The sequence below is a fragment of the Pseudopipra pipra genome, chromosome 22, assembly GCF_036250125.1.
Source record: "Pseudopipra pipra isolate bDixPip1 chromosome 22, bDixPip1.hap1, whole genome shotgun sequence".
Classification (NCBI taxonomy): Eukaryota; Metazoa; Chordata; class Aves; order Passeriformes; family Pipridae; genus Pseudopipra; species Pseudopipra pipra.
This window is the reverse complement of record NC_087570.1, coordinates 3363622-3381336: the sequence shown is the minus strand read 5'-3', so window position 1 is coordinate 3381336 and position 17715 is coordinate 3363622. Positions and strand designations below refer to the sequence as shown.

At 48.4% G+C, this 17715-nt stretch overlaps 1 protein-coding gene across 7 annotated transcripts in view; it reads left to right on the top strand.

The window, feature by feature from the left end:
• RERE (arginine-glutamic acid dipeptide repeats) overlaps positions 1-14528 on the top strand; it is a 204006-nt gene extending 189478 nt beyond the window's left edge. For 3 of the 7 annotated variants that reach the window (XM_064678473.1, XM_064678477.1, XM_064678474.1), the window contains 10 exons: positions 508-600; positions 1349-1548; positions 2820-2981; positions 4153-4266; positions 5118-6496; positions 6721-6943; positions 7482-8205; positions 10057-10203; positions 10372-10552; positions 11501-14528. In XM_064678473.1, coding sequence (XP_064534543.1) covers positions 508-600; positions 1349-1548; positions 2820-2981; positions 4153-4266; positions 5118-6496; positions 6721-6943; positions 7482-8205; positions 10057-10203; positions 10372-10552; positions 11501-11534 — 3257 coding nt within the window. In that variant the 3' untranslated portion in view covers positions 11535-14528. The remainder of the gene's footprint in view (positions 1-507; positions 601-1348; positions 1549-2819; positions 2982-4152; positions 4267-5117; positions 6497-6720; positions 6944-7481; positions 8206-10056; positions 10204-10371; positions 10553-11500) is intronic. The other 4 variants (XM_064678476.1, XM_064678479.1, XM_064678475.1 and 1 more) reach the window with 2 other exon arrangements.
• The last annotated feature ends 3187 nt before the right edge of the window (positions 14529-17715 follow it).

Below are 17715 nucleotides of genomic sequence, written 5' to 3'. Positions count from 1 at the left end.
AGAGCGTGACATTGGTCCTCAGCTGGGCTGCAAGGCAAATCTGGAAACAAAATAAAAAACACAAAAGCCACCACAGTGTCTGCTCATTAAATGTAGCAAAGTAGGTTTTAAGTATAGAATACTAGGTTTTAAATTTGAACACGTTCTAGAGGAGAAACCTCTTTTCTCTTGAAAATTGTGTTTTTGGAACACAGCCTCTCCAGCTCCCCAGGAATGACATCTGAATGACAATTTATCTGGAAATGTACCGTGTACTGAATCAAGTTCTGTGAGTTGTGTCACTTGGCACGTTCCTGGAATCCTCCTTTAACCTGGAGGCTGATGAGGTCTGGCCTTGCCTAGTTTGAAAAATCAGAACTAATGGCCATGCAAGGCAGGGTGGTTGTAGGAAGTCACCAGCTATTTTTATTAATGGTTATTTTAGCCAAGTAAGAGGAAATAGAAAATCCTGCTGAGTGTTTTATTTTCCATTTTCCTCTTTTTTTCCCTTGTTCTTCACTTGTTCAGTGGACCTGAGCTCAGCCAGTGAAGATGACTTTGACAGCGAGGACAGCGAACAGGAGCTGAAGGGCTACGCCTGCCGCCACTGCTTCACCACCAGTATGTCCCAGTTCACTGCTGGCTTTCCCTTCTGCTGCCTGTTTCATGGGGGTTCCTTCAAGCAGGAGCAGTTTGTGTGCTTGTACAGCTGTTCAGGAAAAAAATGTGGGGTTGAATCAGCTAAAATATGCAGCATTCCTCCTTGCAGGGTTAATCAGGCTTTGCCATTGCAAATTAATATTGCAGTGACAAAGGAGAACCCTGGGGTAGACATTTATACAGGAATAAATCTCCATAATCCACAATCTATGTAATCAATTTGTGATGTAATGAATCAATATTGGGCTGTGACTGTCACACACACAACTTCTTTATGCTGCACCAAATCTCTTCTGCATCAGCCCCGTTCCCGTGGGTGCTCTGAAGGTTGGTTGATATTTGGGCATGTGCACGGCATGGAAACGTGAGCCCCAAAACAGGGAAGGAAATGAGAGGTTCACAACTTGCTGCTCTTGCAGAAACCACAGCTTTGGAGAACAACAGCTGCCTGTTAGCTCCCAGGTAGAGCAGATAAGGCTTCTTTCTTTGCTTTCAAAGCTGTAGTTTCTCAAGCAAACAACTAGTTTGTAAACTGAACGTTGAAGATGTGCACTGGAACGGGACAGAGTTCTCCAGAAGCTTCTCCAACTTCGTTACCCCTTAGAAAAGCAGCTACTTTTCTAACTGCAGCTTTTTAAATAACCCAGTGTGCTTGTTCTGGGGACCTGGTGCTTTTGTGTTGCTGAGCTGTTGCTCTCCTTGCCCCAAGCCTCCAAGGACTGGCACCACGGCGGGCGGGAGAACATCCTGCTGTGCACGGACTGTCGGATTCACTTCAAGAAGTACGGGGAGCTGCCACCCATCGAGAAGCCAGTTGACCCTCCACCCTTTATGTTCAAGCCTGTCAAAGAGGAAGATGATGGACTCAGTGGAAAGCATAGCATGAGGACACGGCGGAGTCGAGGCTCGGTAGGTTTAACCCTCATCCTGTGGCGGAGAAGGGTCAGACTCCTCAACTGACCCTTTCTCCATCGTGCTGGTTCCACAGAATCACACAAAATAATCTCAGTTGGAAGAGACCCACAAGGATCATCAGGTCCAACTCTTCAGAAGTGAATGGCCCATACAGGGGTTGAACCCATGACCTTGGCATTTTTAGCACCAGCTGAGCTAATCTCACTTGGACTGGGCCTGCTGCTGCATTTCTGTGTGAGCTTTGCTGAGGTTGAGGCTTTCTTTGGAAAAAGGAGCAGAAATGTCTCTGCAAGCTCAGATCAGTTATTTCCATGTTTGTAATGACTGGCAGTGGACTGGCATCGTAAGGGGGCACTTGACAGTGTGTTAGAGATTCTGTTCTAGTACGTGTCCTCCTTCCAGCTGGATCCTGTCAGAGTTAAGCCCTTGGGAAGAGTTTTAAAAAATTAGATGCTGTTCATGTGGTCTCCTCATATTACTGGAGTTCAGATGTCTTCCCTGCAGAGAGCTCTGTTTTGCCTCTGTGATTGGTGTGCCCTGTCCCTGAGTTGTTACTCAGGGTGGAACGCTGGGAGCCCTCCTGTGAGCACATCACTTGGGAGAGCTCTGACAGCAGCTCTGGCTAATTTGATCTTTGATTTGGATTTGGCTGATTGAAAGCAGCAGATAGATTTCTTTTCCATACCCTCCCCTCCCTGTCTTTGTGATCATGATGATATGACCATTGATTCTGAATCTCTTGTGAGGCTCCACTCTTGGGTAATGTTGGCTCATTGCTTTTATGGTAGCCAGTCATCCAGAAAAACTGCCAAACTGGGAGGGAAACAGCATTAATTATTGAAATAAACTTGACTGTGACCCCTTTTTACATACTAGGAGCACACAAACTGGGGGTTTAGAACCTGGGCTTGACTGCTTGAATGCCAACAGGTAGACTATTTTTAGTGGAACGTGGGGGTCCTCTCCTGTCTCATTCACTCCTGTGTGTAGGCAGACTTGCAAATGTGCATTGAAACATCTTTCTAACCTTACTTCTGACAGACAGTACTAAATTAAATAATCAGCACTTACTGGTTTTGAGTAGACAAATGAGGGATTTGCCTCCTTTGAAGTCCAGATGGGCTTTCAAGGAGAAGTTGTAACAGCGCTCCTGGTTTTTGGTTCTTGGCACGAGCGCTTCCTGCACTCCCCTGCTGTAAGGCAGAGGAAATCCAAGAGGTTGGGCAGATTCTGACTTGGATACACTTGTCTGTGTTGAACCCCAGATGTCTACACTACGCAGTGGTCGGAAGAAGCAGCCAGCCAGCCCCGATGGTAGAGCCTCCCCCATCAACGAGGACATCAGGTCCAGCGGCCGCAACTCGCCCAGCGCCGCCAGCACCTCCAGCAACGACAGCAAGGCAGACTCAGTGAAAAAATCCACCAAGGTAACCTTTTCCCACGCCTTTGGTGTGTTAGGACAGCACTCCTGAGGCCTCTCAGTCAGACACACGAGGCTGCAGGAGGCTGGAGAATCTCCCCGTGACCCAGAAATTCCTGCTTGTGTGGCTAAGCAGAGAATGTCCCGGTGCAGCTGAGCTGCTGCTGAGTTCCTGTGCAGAGAGGGTTGGGTGGTGATCAGGCCATTCAGATATCCCCACATAACCTTTCTGCTCTCACGAGAAATTAATCCTCCCATTTCAGATGCAAATGCAGGCATTAAGCTCAGGGAAGTAATACAGCTCAGAAATGCTGTATTTGAGACAAGTAGACAGTTTGGGGTTTTTTTAAGGATTTTTTTTTTAAGCAGTACTTAGGCTTTGTTTACAAAGGAATTTGAATGTGTGGTAATTGAGGCTACTTCTGTTACTGTTTTTCTGGAGGTGTATTTGTTTGATTTTTCAGAGCAAAGCTGACAGTTGATTCTGTTTCAATGAATAAATGTCTTTCCAAGGGAGTTCTAAAGAAACAAAGCCACATGAAGCAGCAAGACTTGCCACTAAGCAAAAAAGTAGCAAGTTAAAAATAAATATTTAAAAAAAAAAAATCAAAACTGGAGTATGGAGCAAGTTTTCACATTACAAAACTGAAAACCTGGCAGAATTTGAAGTTAGTTAGGTTAGGTAATTATGTGATGTATAAAGCTGTCCCAGGCCATGAAAGAAGGTAGTAGTCTTATAATAGCTATAGCCCTGTATTTGAGGGGATCTAAAAATATTCCTCTCAAAATATCAGGAGTAAAGCAGGACTTTAATGAGGCTTATCTTGTGCCTGTCTCCTGCAGAAATTCTCATTCCATCCTCTGTTAACAGCTGGTGTTGGGCTCTGTTAGAAGAGTAAACCTGGGCCAGTTGATCTGCCATGAGTTCCTGGTGGACTTGGTCCTGCACAGCTCTTTAAAATACCCCTTGATAAGAGGAAGGCTTTATTCACTCATTTTTCCTGTTAGCTTGATGCCTGTTGGGTTGTTGTTAAATACTATCTCAGCTTCTGAGTTCTCCTGCTCCATAGGAACCCTTCTCCTGTATTTGTGTTAAATATGGTATCACAGGCATACACTCAATTTATTTTTGCATTTACACCACTGGTAACTGCTGTGTTCTGCTTCCCTTGTGGCAGAAGATAAAAGAAGAGGTGTCTTCTCCTCTCAAGAACTCCAAGAGGCAGCGGGAAAAGGCAGCGTCAGACACAGAGGAACCTGACAGGTCCAATGCCAAAAAATCCAAAACTCAAGTGAGTCCCACAGAGGAATATTTCCTCTTAAGAGAATGGTTTGAGAGGGTGAGGGGTGGTTGCAAACCTAGTAACAAACCAAAAACATTAAATCAATTTAAGCCACAGCAAATTGTAACTTAATCTGGGGCTGGAAAGGAACCAATATTGTAATGTGTTCCTTCTGTTGAAAACAGTGGAATGATACAGGGTAAGTCCAGAAGTTGTTTTTTGCTTTAATATCAATACCAACCATATAGGAGTACACTTGGACTATTTTCCACCCCCTCTACCCCTATTTTTTTTTAATTTAAATTTATTTTTTCCTGTTCTGTGGAAAGTTAGAAGACTACCACTGGAGTTCTCTTAATTCAGTGGTATCAAAGCTCAGTTGAAATACTTTCAGGATGTCTCTGTGTATCTGACCAGGTTCACTCTGTGCATAGGATTTGGAAATTTTGAACTTGAGCTTTCCATATTTCCATAGAGAATCCCAGAATGGCTGAGGTTGGAAGGGATCTGGAGGCCATCTAGGCCACCTTCTCTGTTCCAGACCTAGAGCTGACTGCCCAGGATATGTGTCCAGGTGGCTTTTGAATGTCTCCAAAGATGGAGGATTCACAGCCTCTCAGGACAAATCTTTTCCATTGCTGGTCACCCTCAAAGTGTTTCACTGTGTTCAGGGAGAACCTGCTGCATTTCAGGGCACTCCTGAAAGGAGCCTGGCTCTGTTGTCTTGGCACCCTCCCCTTGGATATTTGCGTTGCCTGCTGGGAGGTTCAGAGGGTTCCTGCACTGGTGTGACAGGTCCCATCCTGTGGCACACTGGGGATGCCCTCGGTGCAGAGGTGACTGTTCCCCTCTCCCTGCAGGAGATCAGCAGGCCCAACTCCCCCTCGGAGGGTGAGGGCGAGGGCGAGAGCTCCGACAGCCGCAGCGTCAACGACGAGGGGAGCAGCGACCCCAAGGACATCGACCAGGACAACCGGAGCACCTCGCCCAGCATCCCCAGCCCTCAGGACAATGAGAGCGACTCGGATTCCTCTGCCCAGCAGCAAGTGCTGCAGGCACAGCCCCAGGTGCTGCAGGCACAGAGCAGCTCTGGCCAGGCTCCTCCACCCACACCTCCCGTACCGGCCCAGTTACCGGCGTCGCTGCCCGCAGTGTCCAGCGCTGCCTCGGCCCCACCACAGGTGTCCCCGCCAGCGTCCCAGCCCTCCAGCCAGCCCCAGGCCCCTGCCCCACCTCCTCCTCACTCCCACATCCAGCAGGCCCCTGCTCTGCACCCGCAGAGGCTCCCGTCCCCCCACCCTCCGCTGCAGCCCCTGAGCGTGTCGCAGAGCCAGCCCAGCCCTGCCTCCTCACAGCCCCACACGCAGCCCCCCCTCCACAGCCAGGCCCAGCCTGCCCCTCACAGCCTGCAGGCACAGCCCCTCCTGCCCCATCCCGTACCTTCCCAGCCGTTTTCCCTGCCTGCTCAGTCATCTCAGTCTCAGGTTCCCCTCCAGACACAAGCCCCCTCTCATTCCCACTCGGCTCTGCAGGTGACACAGCCTGTCCTGCCCACGGCCACCTCGCTGCAGCAGGCGCAGCCCCCGCGGGAGCAGCCCCTGCCCCCCGCCCCCATGGCCATGCCTCACATCAAACCTCCCCCTACCACCCCCATCCCTCAGCTCCCCACTGCTCCATCCCACAAGCACCCTCCTCACCTCTCCGGCCCGTCTCCGTTCTCCATGAACTCCAACTTGCCTCCACCGCCCGCTTTAAAACCTCTGAGCTCCCTCTCGACTCACCACCCTCCGTCTGCACACCCTCCCCCTCTGCAGCTGATGCCTCAAAGCCAACCACTGCAGTCCTCGCAAGCCCAGCCTCCTGTTCTGACCCAGAGTCAGAGCCTTCCCCCTCCTGCTAGTCACCCCCCCTCTGGACTCCATCAGGTATCCTCCCAGCCCCCCTTTTCTCAGCATCCCTTTGTCCCAGGGGGCCCACCTTCCATCACCCCTCCTTCGTGCCCCTCCACCTCCACGCCACCCACCATGCCCGGCATCCCGCTCCAGACTTCCATCTCCACGTCAGCAGCCTCTAGTGGGACGGTGCCCGTGGTGACAGCCTGCACGCTGCCACCCATCCAGATCAAAGAGGAGGTCCCAGATGAAGCTGAGGAACCAGAAAGCCCTCCCCCTCCACCCAGGAGTCCATCACCAGAGCCCACTGTGGTGGATATCCCAAGTCACGCCAGTCAGTCAGCCAGGTATGGAAGTTTCACCAGTTAAGCACTGATTGTGCTCTGATTTTACATTCCATTGTCTGTGGAGTAACATGGTTCAATTAATTTTCTCCTGGCTTTCAAGGAAGCTGCTAGTGCTTTGTATAAGTGCAAAGTGATAGTTTTTTTTATTATTGACATACAGCTCTCAAATCCCAGACTCCTGCATCTTTCCCAGGGATAAGCTCCTTCTCTCGTGCTTCTTTCAGGTTCTATAAGCACCTGGACCGTGGCTACAATTCATGCTCAAGAGCAGACCTGTACTTCATGCCTCTGGCAGGATCAAAACTGGCCAAGAAGAGAGAAGAGGCCATTGAAAAGGCCAAAAGGGAAGCGGAGCAGAAAGCCAGAGAGGAGAGGGAAAGAGAGAAAGAGAAGGAGAAGGAAAGAGAGAGGGAGCGGGAGCGGGAACGAGAGGCGGAAAGAGCTGCGGTAGGTTCAGCGGTGGCTCAGAGCGGTGGGAGGGAGCTGGTGGTTGGGTCTGACGTGGGTGGTCACTGCAGAAAGCAGATCCCAGGAGCACTGTAATGCCTGTGCAGTTGGGTGTTCCTGAATATGGAGCTGTGTGTATCCAGCCCACTCTGGGACTGTCTTCTTAAAGGAAATGGAGAGCTTCTGCTCCTGCTCTGTGTCTGGTGTGAGGGAAGCCAGAGCAGCTGGGGAGAAGGAAGCCAAGTGTTGACATTCACTTGCAGTAGAAAAACACTGCGCAGATATAATAAATGTCTTTGTGTCCCTTGCACTAGTGTGCAGGCACATGAGAGCTGTCTGCAGGGAAAAAAGGCATCTGAAGGCTTCTTAAAGTTGAAGTGAACTTAATTAACTTTCTTTATGAGGAGATCCGAACTCCAGTGTTGGTATAGAGAGCCAAAGTCTGAACTTAGCTGCTTGAGGCAAAGATGGGAAGCATGCACCTGTAGTGTTCTGAGCTGTGTGTTGGACTAAACTTCTCTCCCCCCGTTCTGTGCAGCAGAAGGTATCCAGCTCCTCCCACGAGGGCCGTCTTGGCGAGTCCCAGCTCAGCGGGCCAGCACACATGAGACCTTCATTTGAACCTCCCCCGACCACCATCGCTGCTGTTCCCCCCTACATCGGGCCGGACACGCCCGCGTTACGGACACTGAGCGAGTACGCGCGGCCTCACGTCATGTCGCCCACAAACCGCAACCACCCCTTCTTCGTGCCCCTCAACCCCACGGATCCACTCCTGGCCTACCACATGCCCGGCCTCTACAACGTGGATCCCACCATTCGGGAGCGAGAGCTGCGGGAGCGGGAGATCCGGGAGCGGGAAATCCGGGAGCGGGAGTTGAGAGAGAGGATGAAGCCTGGCTTCGAGGTGAAGCCCCCGGAGCTGGACGCGCTGCACCCGGCCACCAACCCCATGGAGCATTTTGCCAGGCACGGCGCACTGACTATTCCACCCACGGCAGGACCTCACCCCTTCGCTTCCTTCCACCCGGGTTTGAACCCCCTGGAGAGGGAGAGACTGGCGCTGGCGGGGCCCCAGCTGCGGCCGGAGATGAGCTACCCCGACAGGCTGGCGGCCGAGCGGATCCACGCCGAGCGCATGGCATCGCTCACCAACGACCCCCTGGCGCGGCTCCAGATGTTCAACGTCACGCCCCACCACCACCAGCACTCACACATACACTCGCATCTACACCTACACCAGCAGGATCCCTTGCACCAAGGTGAGCCCAGGGAACTGGGTGATTCCCCAGGGAACCCCTCCCCTGAGCTGTTAGTGTCAGTCTGCCCCGAACAGGCAGGCTGGGACCCCAGGGTTCAAGTGGCAAAATCCCTGTTTTCACAGAACCACAGAATCTCCGAGGTCGGAAAAGACCTCTGAGTTCATCAAGTCCAACCTTTGACCCAACATCACCTTGCTTACTAGACCATGGCACTCAGTGCCACATCCAGTCTCTCCTTAAACACCTCCAGGGATGGTGACTCCACCACCTCCCTGGGCAGCCCAACCCATTCCAGTGTCTGATCACTCTCTCTATAAAGAATTTCTTCCTAATGTCTAACCTAAATCTCCCCTGGTGCAGCTTTAGACTGTGCCCTCTTGTCCATGGTGTGATTCTGTCCTGTGTAAGGTTGTAATAACTGAAATGCAGGTAGTTTCTGTGAGAGTGAACCAGTAATAGTGAAACAGGATTGGTAACACCACAGTGATGCTCACTGAGACTCCACACTGTCACTGGGAAAGGTTTGCTGGTTTGTGGTTTGGTTTTTTTTTAAATACAGGCATCCTAGGGCAGCACCTTAGAGTGGTGTCTGGTGAACAGGGCAAGGGTGACACTGCTGCTGCTCGTGGCTGTTACATTAGGAGGTATAACTGGACATGGCGTTTCCATATAGGAACTGAAAAAACAAATTGGAGAAAAACTTCCATCTCTTTAGCCCCTGAACATGCTAACCACCTGGCTTTAGTTGAGCTGAAATCCTCTGTCACAGTTCTCACGAGAATCATCTAAAATTGTGCACTGGCATCTTTTTATTTAGGGTGTATTCTTATACCTGGAAACTTATTTCCAGAAATATTTAATAGCCTCAAAGATGAATCGATGCCTTGCTCATTTCTAAAGCAACTCCTCTAGAGGTCTGGAGTCCTGAAGATGAGGCACTAAGCAGAAGTTTCCAGATTCTTTAGGTGGCAGACTGGAGAGAACATGACAAGCCAGGCACCAGGTGCAGTCACTTCCAAGAAAGGGGAGAAAAAATCCAAGTACTTAAAGTGCAGGTTCTGGTGGTTACCAAAGCAGTGTTTGTGCAAGCAAATGTAGCAGACTTTGCCTTGCAGCATCGTGCCTCAGATATGCTGGGAGAGCTGCTCTGGGGAGTTTGGAGAGAGTTTGAGTGCTGCTGCAGAATGCAGATTGTACAGCCAGGAAATCAGCAGGGTGTTGTGACATTGTTGAGGGCTGGGGGTTACAGGTAGGAAGTGATAGTGCTGAGTGTCAGCACTCCTGAAGCTGTTGTTTGTGGCCATGGCCTGAGAGTGATGCAGAAATCACAGGCTGGCTCAGTTGGAGGCAGGTTTGCATGCCCCAGATAGCAGAAGGAGTTTGCCATAGGTCATGTCTGTACCAGGGTTCTGTTGTCAGGTAAGTCAGTCACTCAGCACCTCTGTGCAGGTAAGTCTGATAGTCCCCAGCTGGAGAAAAATCTGGTTTGTACGTTCTGCCTCTCACTGGTACAGACAGAGCCAAGTCAGTCCATTGCCAGATCTCTCCTGATTGTATTTGAAAAGTAATTTAGCTTTAATATTGGATGGCAGGTTCAAATACAGTGAGGGGCTCCTAAAATACAGTTGTGTGTCTCTAAGTAGTTCTTTGCTCCAGAGTAGTGGTCACTGCCGTTATAATCCACTTGTCTCCTTAGATTGGAGATGAATAGAAGGCAAAATGACCCCAAATTTCTGCTCTGGACCAGGTACCAGCCGAGGGAGAATTGTGTTAGCTGTGTCATTCCTTTCCCTTGCAGTCCCTCTGCGATCCCAAGGCAGTTGACTGATGCTTTCTTTCCTTCTTTCCAAGGCTCAGCAGGACCTGTTCACCCGCTGGTGGATCCTTTAGCAGCTGGACCCCATTTGGCACGTTTTCCCTACCCACCTGGGACCATCCCCAACCCATTGCTAGGGCAGCCACCTCACGAGCATGAAATGCTCCGACATCCAGTCTTTGGTGAGAGCATTTTATGGTCCTTTACAAAGCTTGCCTTTGGTGTGAGATGTGGTGTTTTCCTGGCGGGGGGAGTTGAGCTGCAGCAGGTCGGTTCTGTTGGTTTGTAGGGACAGCTCTGCACACCTTGTAGCAAACAAGTGTCTATAAAATGGGCCCTGTCTCTCTTAGGTACTCCTTACCCACGGGATCTGCCTGGTGCCATTCCACCTCCCATGTCAGCAGCCCACCAGCTGCAGGCCATGCACGCCCAGTCCGCAGAGCTGCAAAGACTGGCAATGGAGCAGCAGTGGTTGCACGGGCATCCTCACATGCATGGTGGGCATCTACCGAGTCAGGAAGATTATTACAGGTGAGAGATGATCCCACGTTGTGGAAACGTGGGAGATCCCTTTGTATTTCTTTACATTTCATCTTTTTTCCTTCTGAATTTCTGCCTTTCTCGCTGTGAGTCACTGTCCTGGTGCAGTTACAGGTGAAGCTTTACAGATGAAGACCTGGTTTGGGCAGATTGGAAGCAGGGTCCAAATTACTGGAACAAGATTAGACTAGCTGAGTCTTACATTGCAGGATTCCCTCTGATTGGGGTTTTTAGTGTGATGCTGTGATGGCTGTTTCCACATCTCCTTCTCTTCCTTGAGAGCAGTGGAGGGTGGGCAGAGGGATTCAGTCAATCCTGAGAAATGACTGAGGGCACTAGGAAGTTGAAGTGTGTGAATGATACAGGTCCTGCACTGCCAGCTGAGAAGGCCTGGATCAATCCTGGGAGTTGTTCCTCCCCTGACTGCTCTGCAGTGTTGATGGTGGAGTGGCTGTGTGTGACACCACCTTAGTTCCTGTTTGGCAGTGACCACTGACAGCATCAGCACTTCCCAGGGATCATTCCATGTGTGTGTGGGTAGCCAGGATATCTGGGAAGCAGCATATTCAACTCCTGCCCTGCACTCTGATGCTTCCCTCCTTGCTCCTGCTGTCCAGAACTGCCTGGTGGCCTCGTGCCACGGGCACAGCCAGTCTGCCACAGCTGGGGCTGCAGATAAGGCTGGAGCTGATGAGCTGGCACTGGTGCTGGTGCTCCCATGGCAGGGGCACTTTGGGGAGCAGAAGGTCATCACTCCCCCCTGCACACCCAGAGTTATCAGTGCTGGGACAGCACACTCACTTCTGGGCTCTGAGCTCAAAACCTGCAACCTCTGTTCCCTTCAGGGCACCTGGGAGAGGTGGCAGGAAGACAGAGCTGGCTCTGAAGTGTCTGACACCCCCTTCTCTGTGTTAAATCGAGTTTTTCTTTCTCTTGCAGTCGACTGAAGAAAGAAGGTGACAAACAGTTGTAATAAATTATTTATTTGTGACGCTGGCTGTGGAAACCCCAGTCCTTGGGAAGGAGTGGAACATTTTTACATACGGAGAAGAGCTACAAAAGGAAAAGAATATCTTATAAAGATTTCTTTATATATTTAAAACAGAAGCAACCACCCAACAAGTAGAGACTTATCAGCATAGTGTTCATTTGTAGAGAAGGTTTCTCAAGACTGGTGTGGGTCTCCCTGCATGACAACGTATTCAGAAGCCTATTGGAAATACAGGACTGTGTGGAATATTCAGAGAACTTCCTGCAATCTTGGTTTTTTTTTTCTTTTTTTTTTCCTTTTTTTCTTTTCTTACTAGTTTGTTTTCAGTAGGTGCTAGAATCAGGTTCACAACACAAGTCACTGTGCGTGAAGAGACACTCAATGCATCTATAGCTATTTAAAAAAAAACAAGGATTGCAAGTAGGTGACATAACAAGCTCTGAATCCAAGTGCTATAATAATAAAAATCTACTTTTATTTTAATACATTGTAGGAAATCTTCATAATTTTAAAGAGAGCTCAGTTCTGCAGCATGGCTTTTTAAGTCTGTAAATATTAACTTTTTTTGGGTAGAGGGGAGAAACAAAAACAAAACAAAACTCCAGAAACGTTTATCTTGATTTTCAGTAACATCACAAATTGTGAATTCCTACCTGGTATTGACAGAATACAGAGTTGATTTTTTAATAAAATATATATATATAATTATCCCTTTAATTAAAGGGAGTGATGGGTATCAATAATTTCAAATGGGTAAAAGCTTGAAATTTGGTTTGATATCAACAATAAGCATTAAAGGGATTTGCAGGGATAATGTTGCAAATGACTGTTTCTGTTCTTGGGTTTTTTTCGGTTGGTTTGGTTGTTTGGGGGTTTTTTGTTGGTGTTCCATCTCTCTGTTCTGCAGATGATTTCTGTTGAGTTGGGTTTCTCAGCAGCACAGATGTCCCTTGGAACCAGCCTGACCCTTTGGATCCCTCCTTCGGCGCTTTCCTTTTCAGTGTGGCCACAGAGCACTTCTTCCCTGTGACCTTTGGAAACTTAAACCTGAGGACACTGGGTTTAGACTGTAGGCAAAAAGTTCAAAGAAATAATCTCTTCTAAAGGTCTCTTTTTGAAAATGTTCCCAGCCAGAATTTTGTCTGCATGTGCATATTTTGGAGGATGTGCTCTTTCTGGCCTCCTGTTTGAGAAGTTCTCAACAAAAGTGGACTAAGGCAACTCGTTAAAAGTTGTTTTGCAAACACCAGTCTGGTTTTTCTCTTTGACTGTTTGAGTTTTGTTTTTATAAGCAAAAGCTCTTTAACTGCCACCAGTGTTCTGCATCTCAGGAACTTTTATTGCTTTGGCATTAACCTGATTATGGACAGTAACATTTACTGGCTCCCAGCTGATCCATGGAGGATAACTCCTCTTGGCCACTGAGGGTGGTGAGAGGAGAGGAACACACAGAAGGCCAGTGAGCATTATTCTGGAGACAGCTCTGCTTACTAGGCAGATTTTTTTTAAACATTTTTTCCCTGTTTTGCCACTTTTTCTTTGCCAGAGCAGAGGGTGACGTGACCAATGGACATCTGAACATGCTGGTCATTTTTTTTTCTGCTGGTGCACAACTTCCCCCCATTCTCTCTCTTAACTCATGAGTGCTCTCTCTCTGCTGTTGTAACCTGTTCAGTGTGATGGTTGTGTCCTAGGACTGTTCTGAGCCACCCATGATAAACCTGTAGTTAATCAGTTGTTCTGATGGAAGCTGTGGCAGGCACAGTGCTCACCCACCTCCTGCACCTCAAACCTGCCTGAAGGTTGGGGTTGGACAGTCAGTGACAGCAATTTAAATTAAATTTATGCCTCTATTCCAGGCTCACTTAAAGCAAGAGTGAGGAGAGAGACAGGAGGACTATTTCAGCTAATGCTGATCTCCTTTTTCTGCCCTCCATTCCAGATTTCTCAGTGCTAAAGAACTGCAGTAACACTTACCCAGTTCCAGCTGCTCTGTTTGAACTCTGTGGAGGAGCAGCTGGTGTTCCTGAGACTGGCAAAGCGTGAGGTCAGTGTGGAATCAAGGAAGGTGAAGTTGCTGTGGGCAGTGATCAGGTGAAATGTTTTCCTTCTGAGCACAGTTTTTTACTTCTGCTCAGAGCTGAGTACCCAGGAAGAGGGCTCTGCTCAGCAGAGGGTGCCTCAGTTTGCTTTACAGGTCTGATTAGGCACACTGCAGTTAAATCTCTGCCCTCATTTTTTTTATACCATGTGGAATTTGGGGGAGTTCAGCCACTTCAGCCATTTCTTCTGACCCTTCTCTTTGCTGATTTTTAGCCATAGTTCTTAAGAGAAACCTAACTGCCTCCAGTGGTCCTCTCTCTGTATTCCTTACTTTTTCAGCTGAAGTTGGCAGTCTGTTCAAATTTATTGGGTTTTTTCCCACAGAAGAACATTCTAATATTTTATGGGAGTTCTTTTGTTCGCATCATTCAGCAAATAAGCACTGAAATTCTTCCATTTCAGCCCAGTGATTAACTACAACTTCACATGCAGTGGCTTTTGAAGCCATCTCGGTGTTCGATGCCCTGTTAAAAGCAACCCAGACCTTTTGGTTTTCTTTTAAGAAAATCTCTCTCTTTCCTTTTTTTTTTTTCTTTTTTTTTTTCCTCTGTTCTGAAAGTTTTATTTTTCAGACTTTGCTTTAGTGTTTTTGAAACGTCTCTCTCTTGTTCTATGTCGTCATGGTTGAGCTTGTTTCACTGCACCGTTAAAGCAGAGTGTACATTCTGACTGCTACATTTATATATATCTTGAAGCTTAATGTATATATGAGTAGTTTGCCATGGGATAACACAGTGTAAACAGAGTAGAAACCCAGAAATCGTGACTTCTGTGTTCTCTCCATTTGAGTATTTTGTAATTTTTTTGAAATATTTGTGGACATAAATAAAACCAAGCTACACTACAGCAGCCAGGTTTTGCCTGCAAGCGAAATGTGTCTGTTGCTTGTTGTTAGTTGGGGGGGGGGGGAAGAGTTGCTTTCATCTGGGATAATGTGGGATGCTGGCATGTGTGGTTCAAACCTGTCTGGGTTTTTTTGGCTTTATTTTTTCCTTCTTTGAGATCATTTTGGTTTTAATGTACAGCACACAAACCCCACCATCGTGTCCAGTTCCAGCTCTGCACCCCCGAGGCACGTTGCTGCTCTAGGGCCACGCTGCTCAATTTTGGCATGTTTTCTCCAGAAGTTAAGCAGTCAGATGGATAAGAACGGATGTGTAAGGATGTGATTTCATAGATTTCCAGTGTACAGTGGCTGAGCACAAACCAGTAGCTAAAATGAAGTATAAAGTGTGCAGAAGCTCTCACTGCCTCAGCCAGAGAACAACGGGAAGATGAGAACTTCTAATCCAGAGAGGAGAATTTCCTAATTTCAGTGGAGTAGGAAAGACTCTCATCTCTTAAATCTGCTTGTGAACCTGCAAGGGAGAATGAGGCCTGATGACTTATGAAGTGCAAGCTTGAAATTCAATATAATGCACTATATACACCCCAGTAGAGGAGGGTTTGTGCACATTTTTTTCCAAAGAGATGTTATTTTGTGCCTTGCACACAACTGATACAGAGCTGGCAAGAGCCACATTCCAGAGGGGTAACTGCAGGGAGGGAGATGCACAAGAACTCTCTTCATTGTCTTCTGAAAAGCTAAAATTTGCCTTCCAATCACATCAAGTGACATGTCTGTGTCCCTTGTAGTGGCTCCCTGTCCTGCACCCAGCAGGGATCACACTGTGTGTGTGTGTGAGCTGGCTGGTGAGGGTTCCTTATTTCCAGTTTGTGATAACTGGCATCCCCAAAACTTAGGGAAACGTTGGGATGCCACGGAGAGCCGTGGTGAGTATCTTTGCAGAATTAATTGCTTGGTCAGAAGAGAGTGGGAAGGCTGCATTCTTGACCCGTTTCTGCTGTGGTTTTGATCTGTGATTTTTTTTCCAGAAGTAGTATTATAGACTAGACGAAGTATTTTGACTCCAGGCTAATTAGTGCTGGGAGCATTGTGAGCACAGTGTCCTGTTTTCCAGCGTGCTCGGAGCAGACAGAGGAGTCTCCGTGACAAATGGCATGAGAGGCTGCTCTATTTATACCCTGTGGCATTTTATGAGGGGAAGGTCAGTTCTTGTCTGCTGGAAATAGCTTCTGAAAGTGCCTATTTTTTTTTTTTCCTGAGCCTGGCTTGAACATGTGCTATTTATTTTGACATTTCTTTTTTTAATTCCTTGTACTTAACGTAGAACTCGAATGGGCTCAGGCTGCCCCTTTCTTGCCACAAGGTTCTGAGTTTCCGGATTTAAAATGATGAATTCTGCAGGGGGAGAGAGAGGGGGCTGGAGAGGATTTTTATTGCTGGGTAAATTGAAAACGATGTTAGTTCTTATATTGTGGTCTCGTGTTAATGGGATCTTGGGTAAAGGCTGGAAGCCCATCAGTGGAGGGGCTTTGTTACATGCACAGTGCCAGAGTTCACTTGGTGCTGTGTCAGCTGGAACACGGGGCAGGTGGGGTGGGATCCTTCCTGGGCCGTGGGATCACTTACAGAATGCCATGGAATGGTTTGGGTTGGAAGGGACCTTAAACACCGTCTGACTCAGCCCCTCACCACGGGCGGGGAACTGGCCTTTCACAGCTGGCATCGTTTAGGATTTTTAACGAGGAGAAAAGGTGAAGCAGGTGCAATTAATTGCCTGTTAACGAGGGAAGGTCGCTCAGGTGTTGCTGCTCGTGAGATTTCTGCACTTTGCAGGAGCTCCTGGTGCTGGGTTTGGTGCTGAAGCCTTAAAACTGTGTGAGGGGCCGGGCTGAGGCACCTGAGGGGAGGGCGTGGCCCCTCATTACCTGAGGGGAGGGTGGGGCTCCTCAGCACCTGAGGGGAGGGCGGGGCCCCTCAGCCCCTGAGGGAGCCCCTGTCCCAGAAGGTTCTGGAAGGAGCTGATCGAAGCCCCTCAGGTAAGAGCCTTTCCCCTGCTGTGGTGGGGAAAAGGTGGTGGGAGGGAGTCCTGGGGCACAGCCTGTTCTCCCAGAGCAGCCACAGTGTTTTACCTGGGGAGGGAATCCCACACCTTGGGGTTCAGTGTCCCCCAGCCCCTGGCACTGCTCCTCAAACCTGGCTTCCCCTCTGCCCCTCCTGGTGCTGTCCCTCAGTCCCCAAAGCACCTGGGTCCCTCTGTTGCCCCTGGCAGGTTTGTTCCCCTGTCCTTTGTTCCCTGGGGCAGCCCAGACCCCACAGCCCAGGGGCTTGTTCTGGTTGCTCAGGTCTGTCCATGTTGCTGCTCATCCAGGTATCCCAGGCAGCTGCTCCTGCGTGGCAATCCCGGGTCTTTTCCCTCCTTTGGTTCCCAGGTGTGACAGGTAAGCCTGAGAAAGCCTTGCTGGGATTTGTGTTGGGTCCTTTTTTAGGGTGGTTTATCTAAGAGATAGAAAGACTCAATGTCTGATAGAGGGAAGAGCCTTCAGAGCCTTTGGGGGCCTCTGTGTGTACAAATCACCCTTTGCAAACTGCTGTGCTGCTTGTTTCCTTCTTTAATTAAACCTGATTTTCCTCGTGGTGTTGACTTTGCAAAAAAAAAAAAAATCAAACTGGAGCAAAAGATAAAACCAACATATTGCAAACCACGAATCCCAAGTGGACAATTCAGCCAGGTTATTGCTTTTTGTTCTTTATAAATGCTGATCTCTGTACAAGTGGTAGCTTTCCCCCCTTGCAAATTCAGCTGCCCTTTCCCACTTTCTGCCTAAAGAAAAATCCAGTGAAGGAATGTGGCAAAAAAAACCATTTATCTGTGTAAACTCTCAGATGTTTTGACAAAACTTGAATTCTAAAAGTCACCAGTGGCACCTGAATCTTGATGCAGCACGGGTTTCTGACACAACATAAGCTTGTCTTCTTTGGGGCTCACAAATGTGAGAAATGAGTCTTCACAATGAATATTGGTCACATCCATTTTCTGGTCAGATGAGTAATGGGAAAGGTTGGGGAAAAGACACCACAAAAAATAGCATTTAGTGAGTGGAGGACACTTGGCAGGTGAGAGTCACATCCAGGACAGGGTTTGATTGCTGTTTTACAAAACCTCAGGTTTTGGAAGTCAGAGTATGTAAATTTTAGGGCATTAAATCAAGCCCA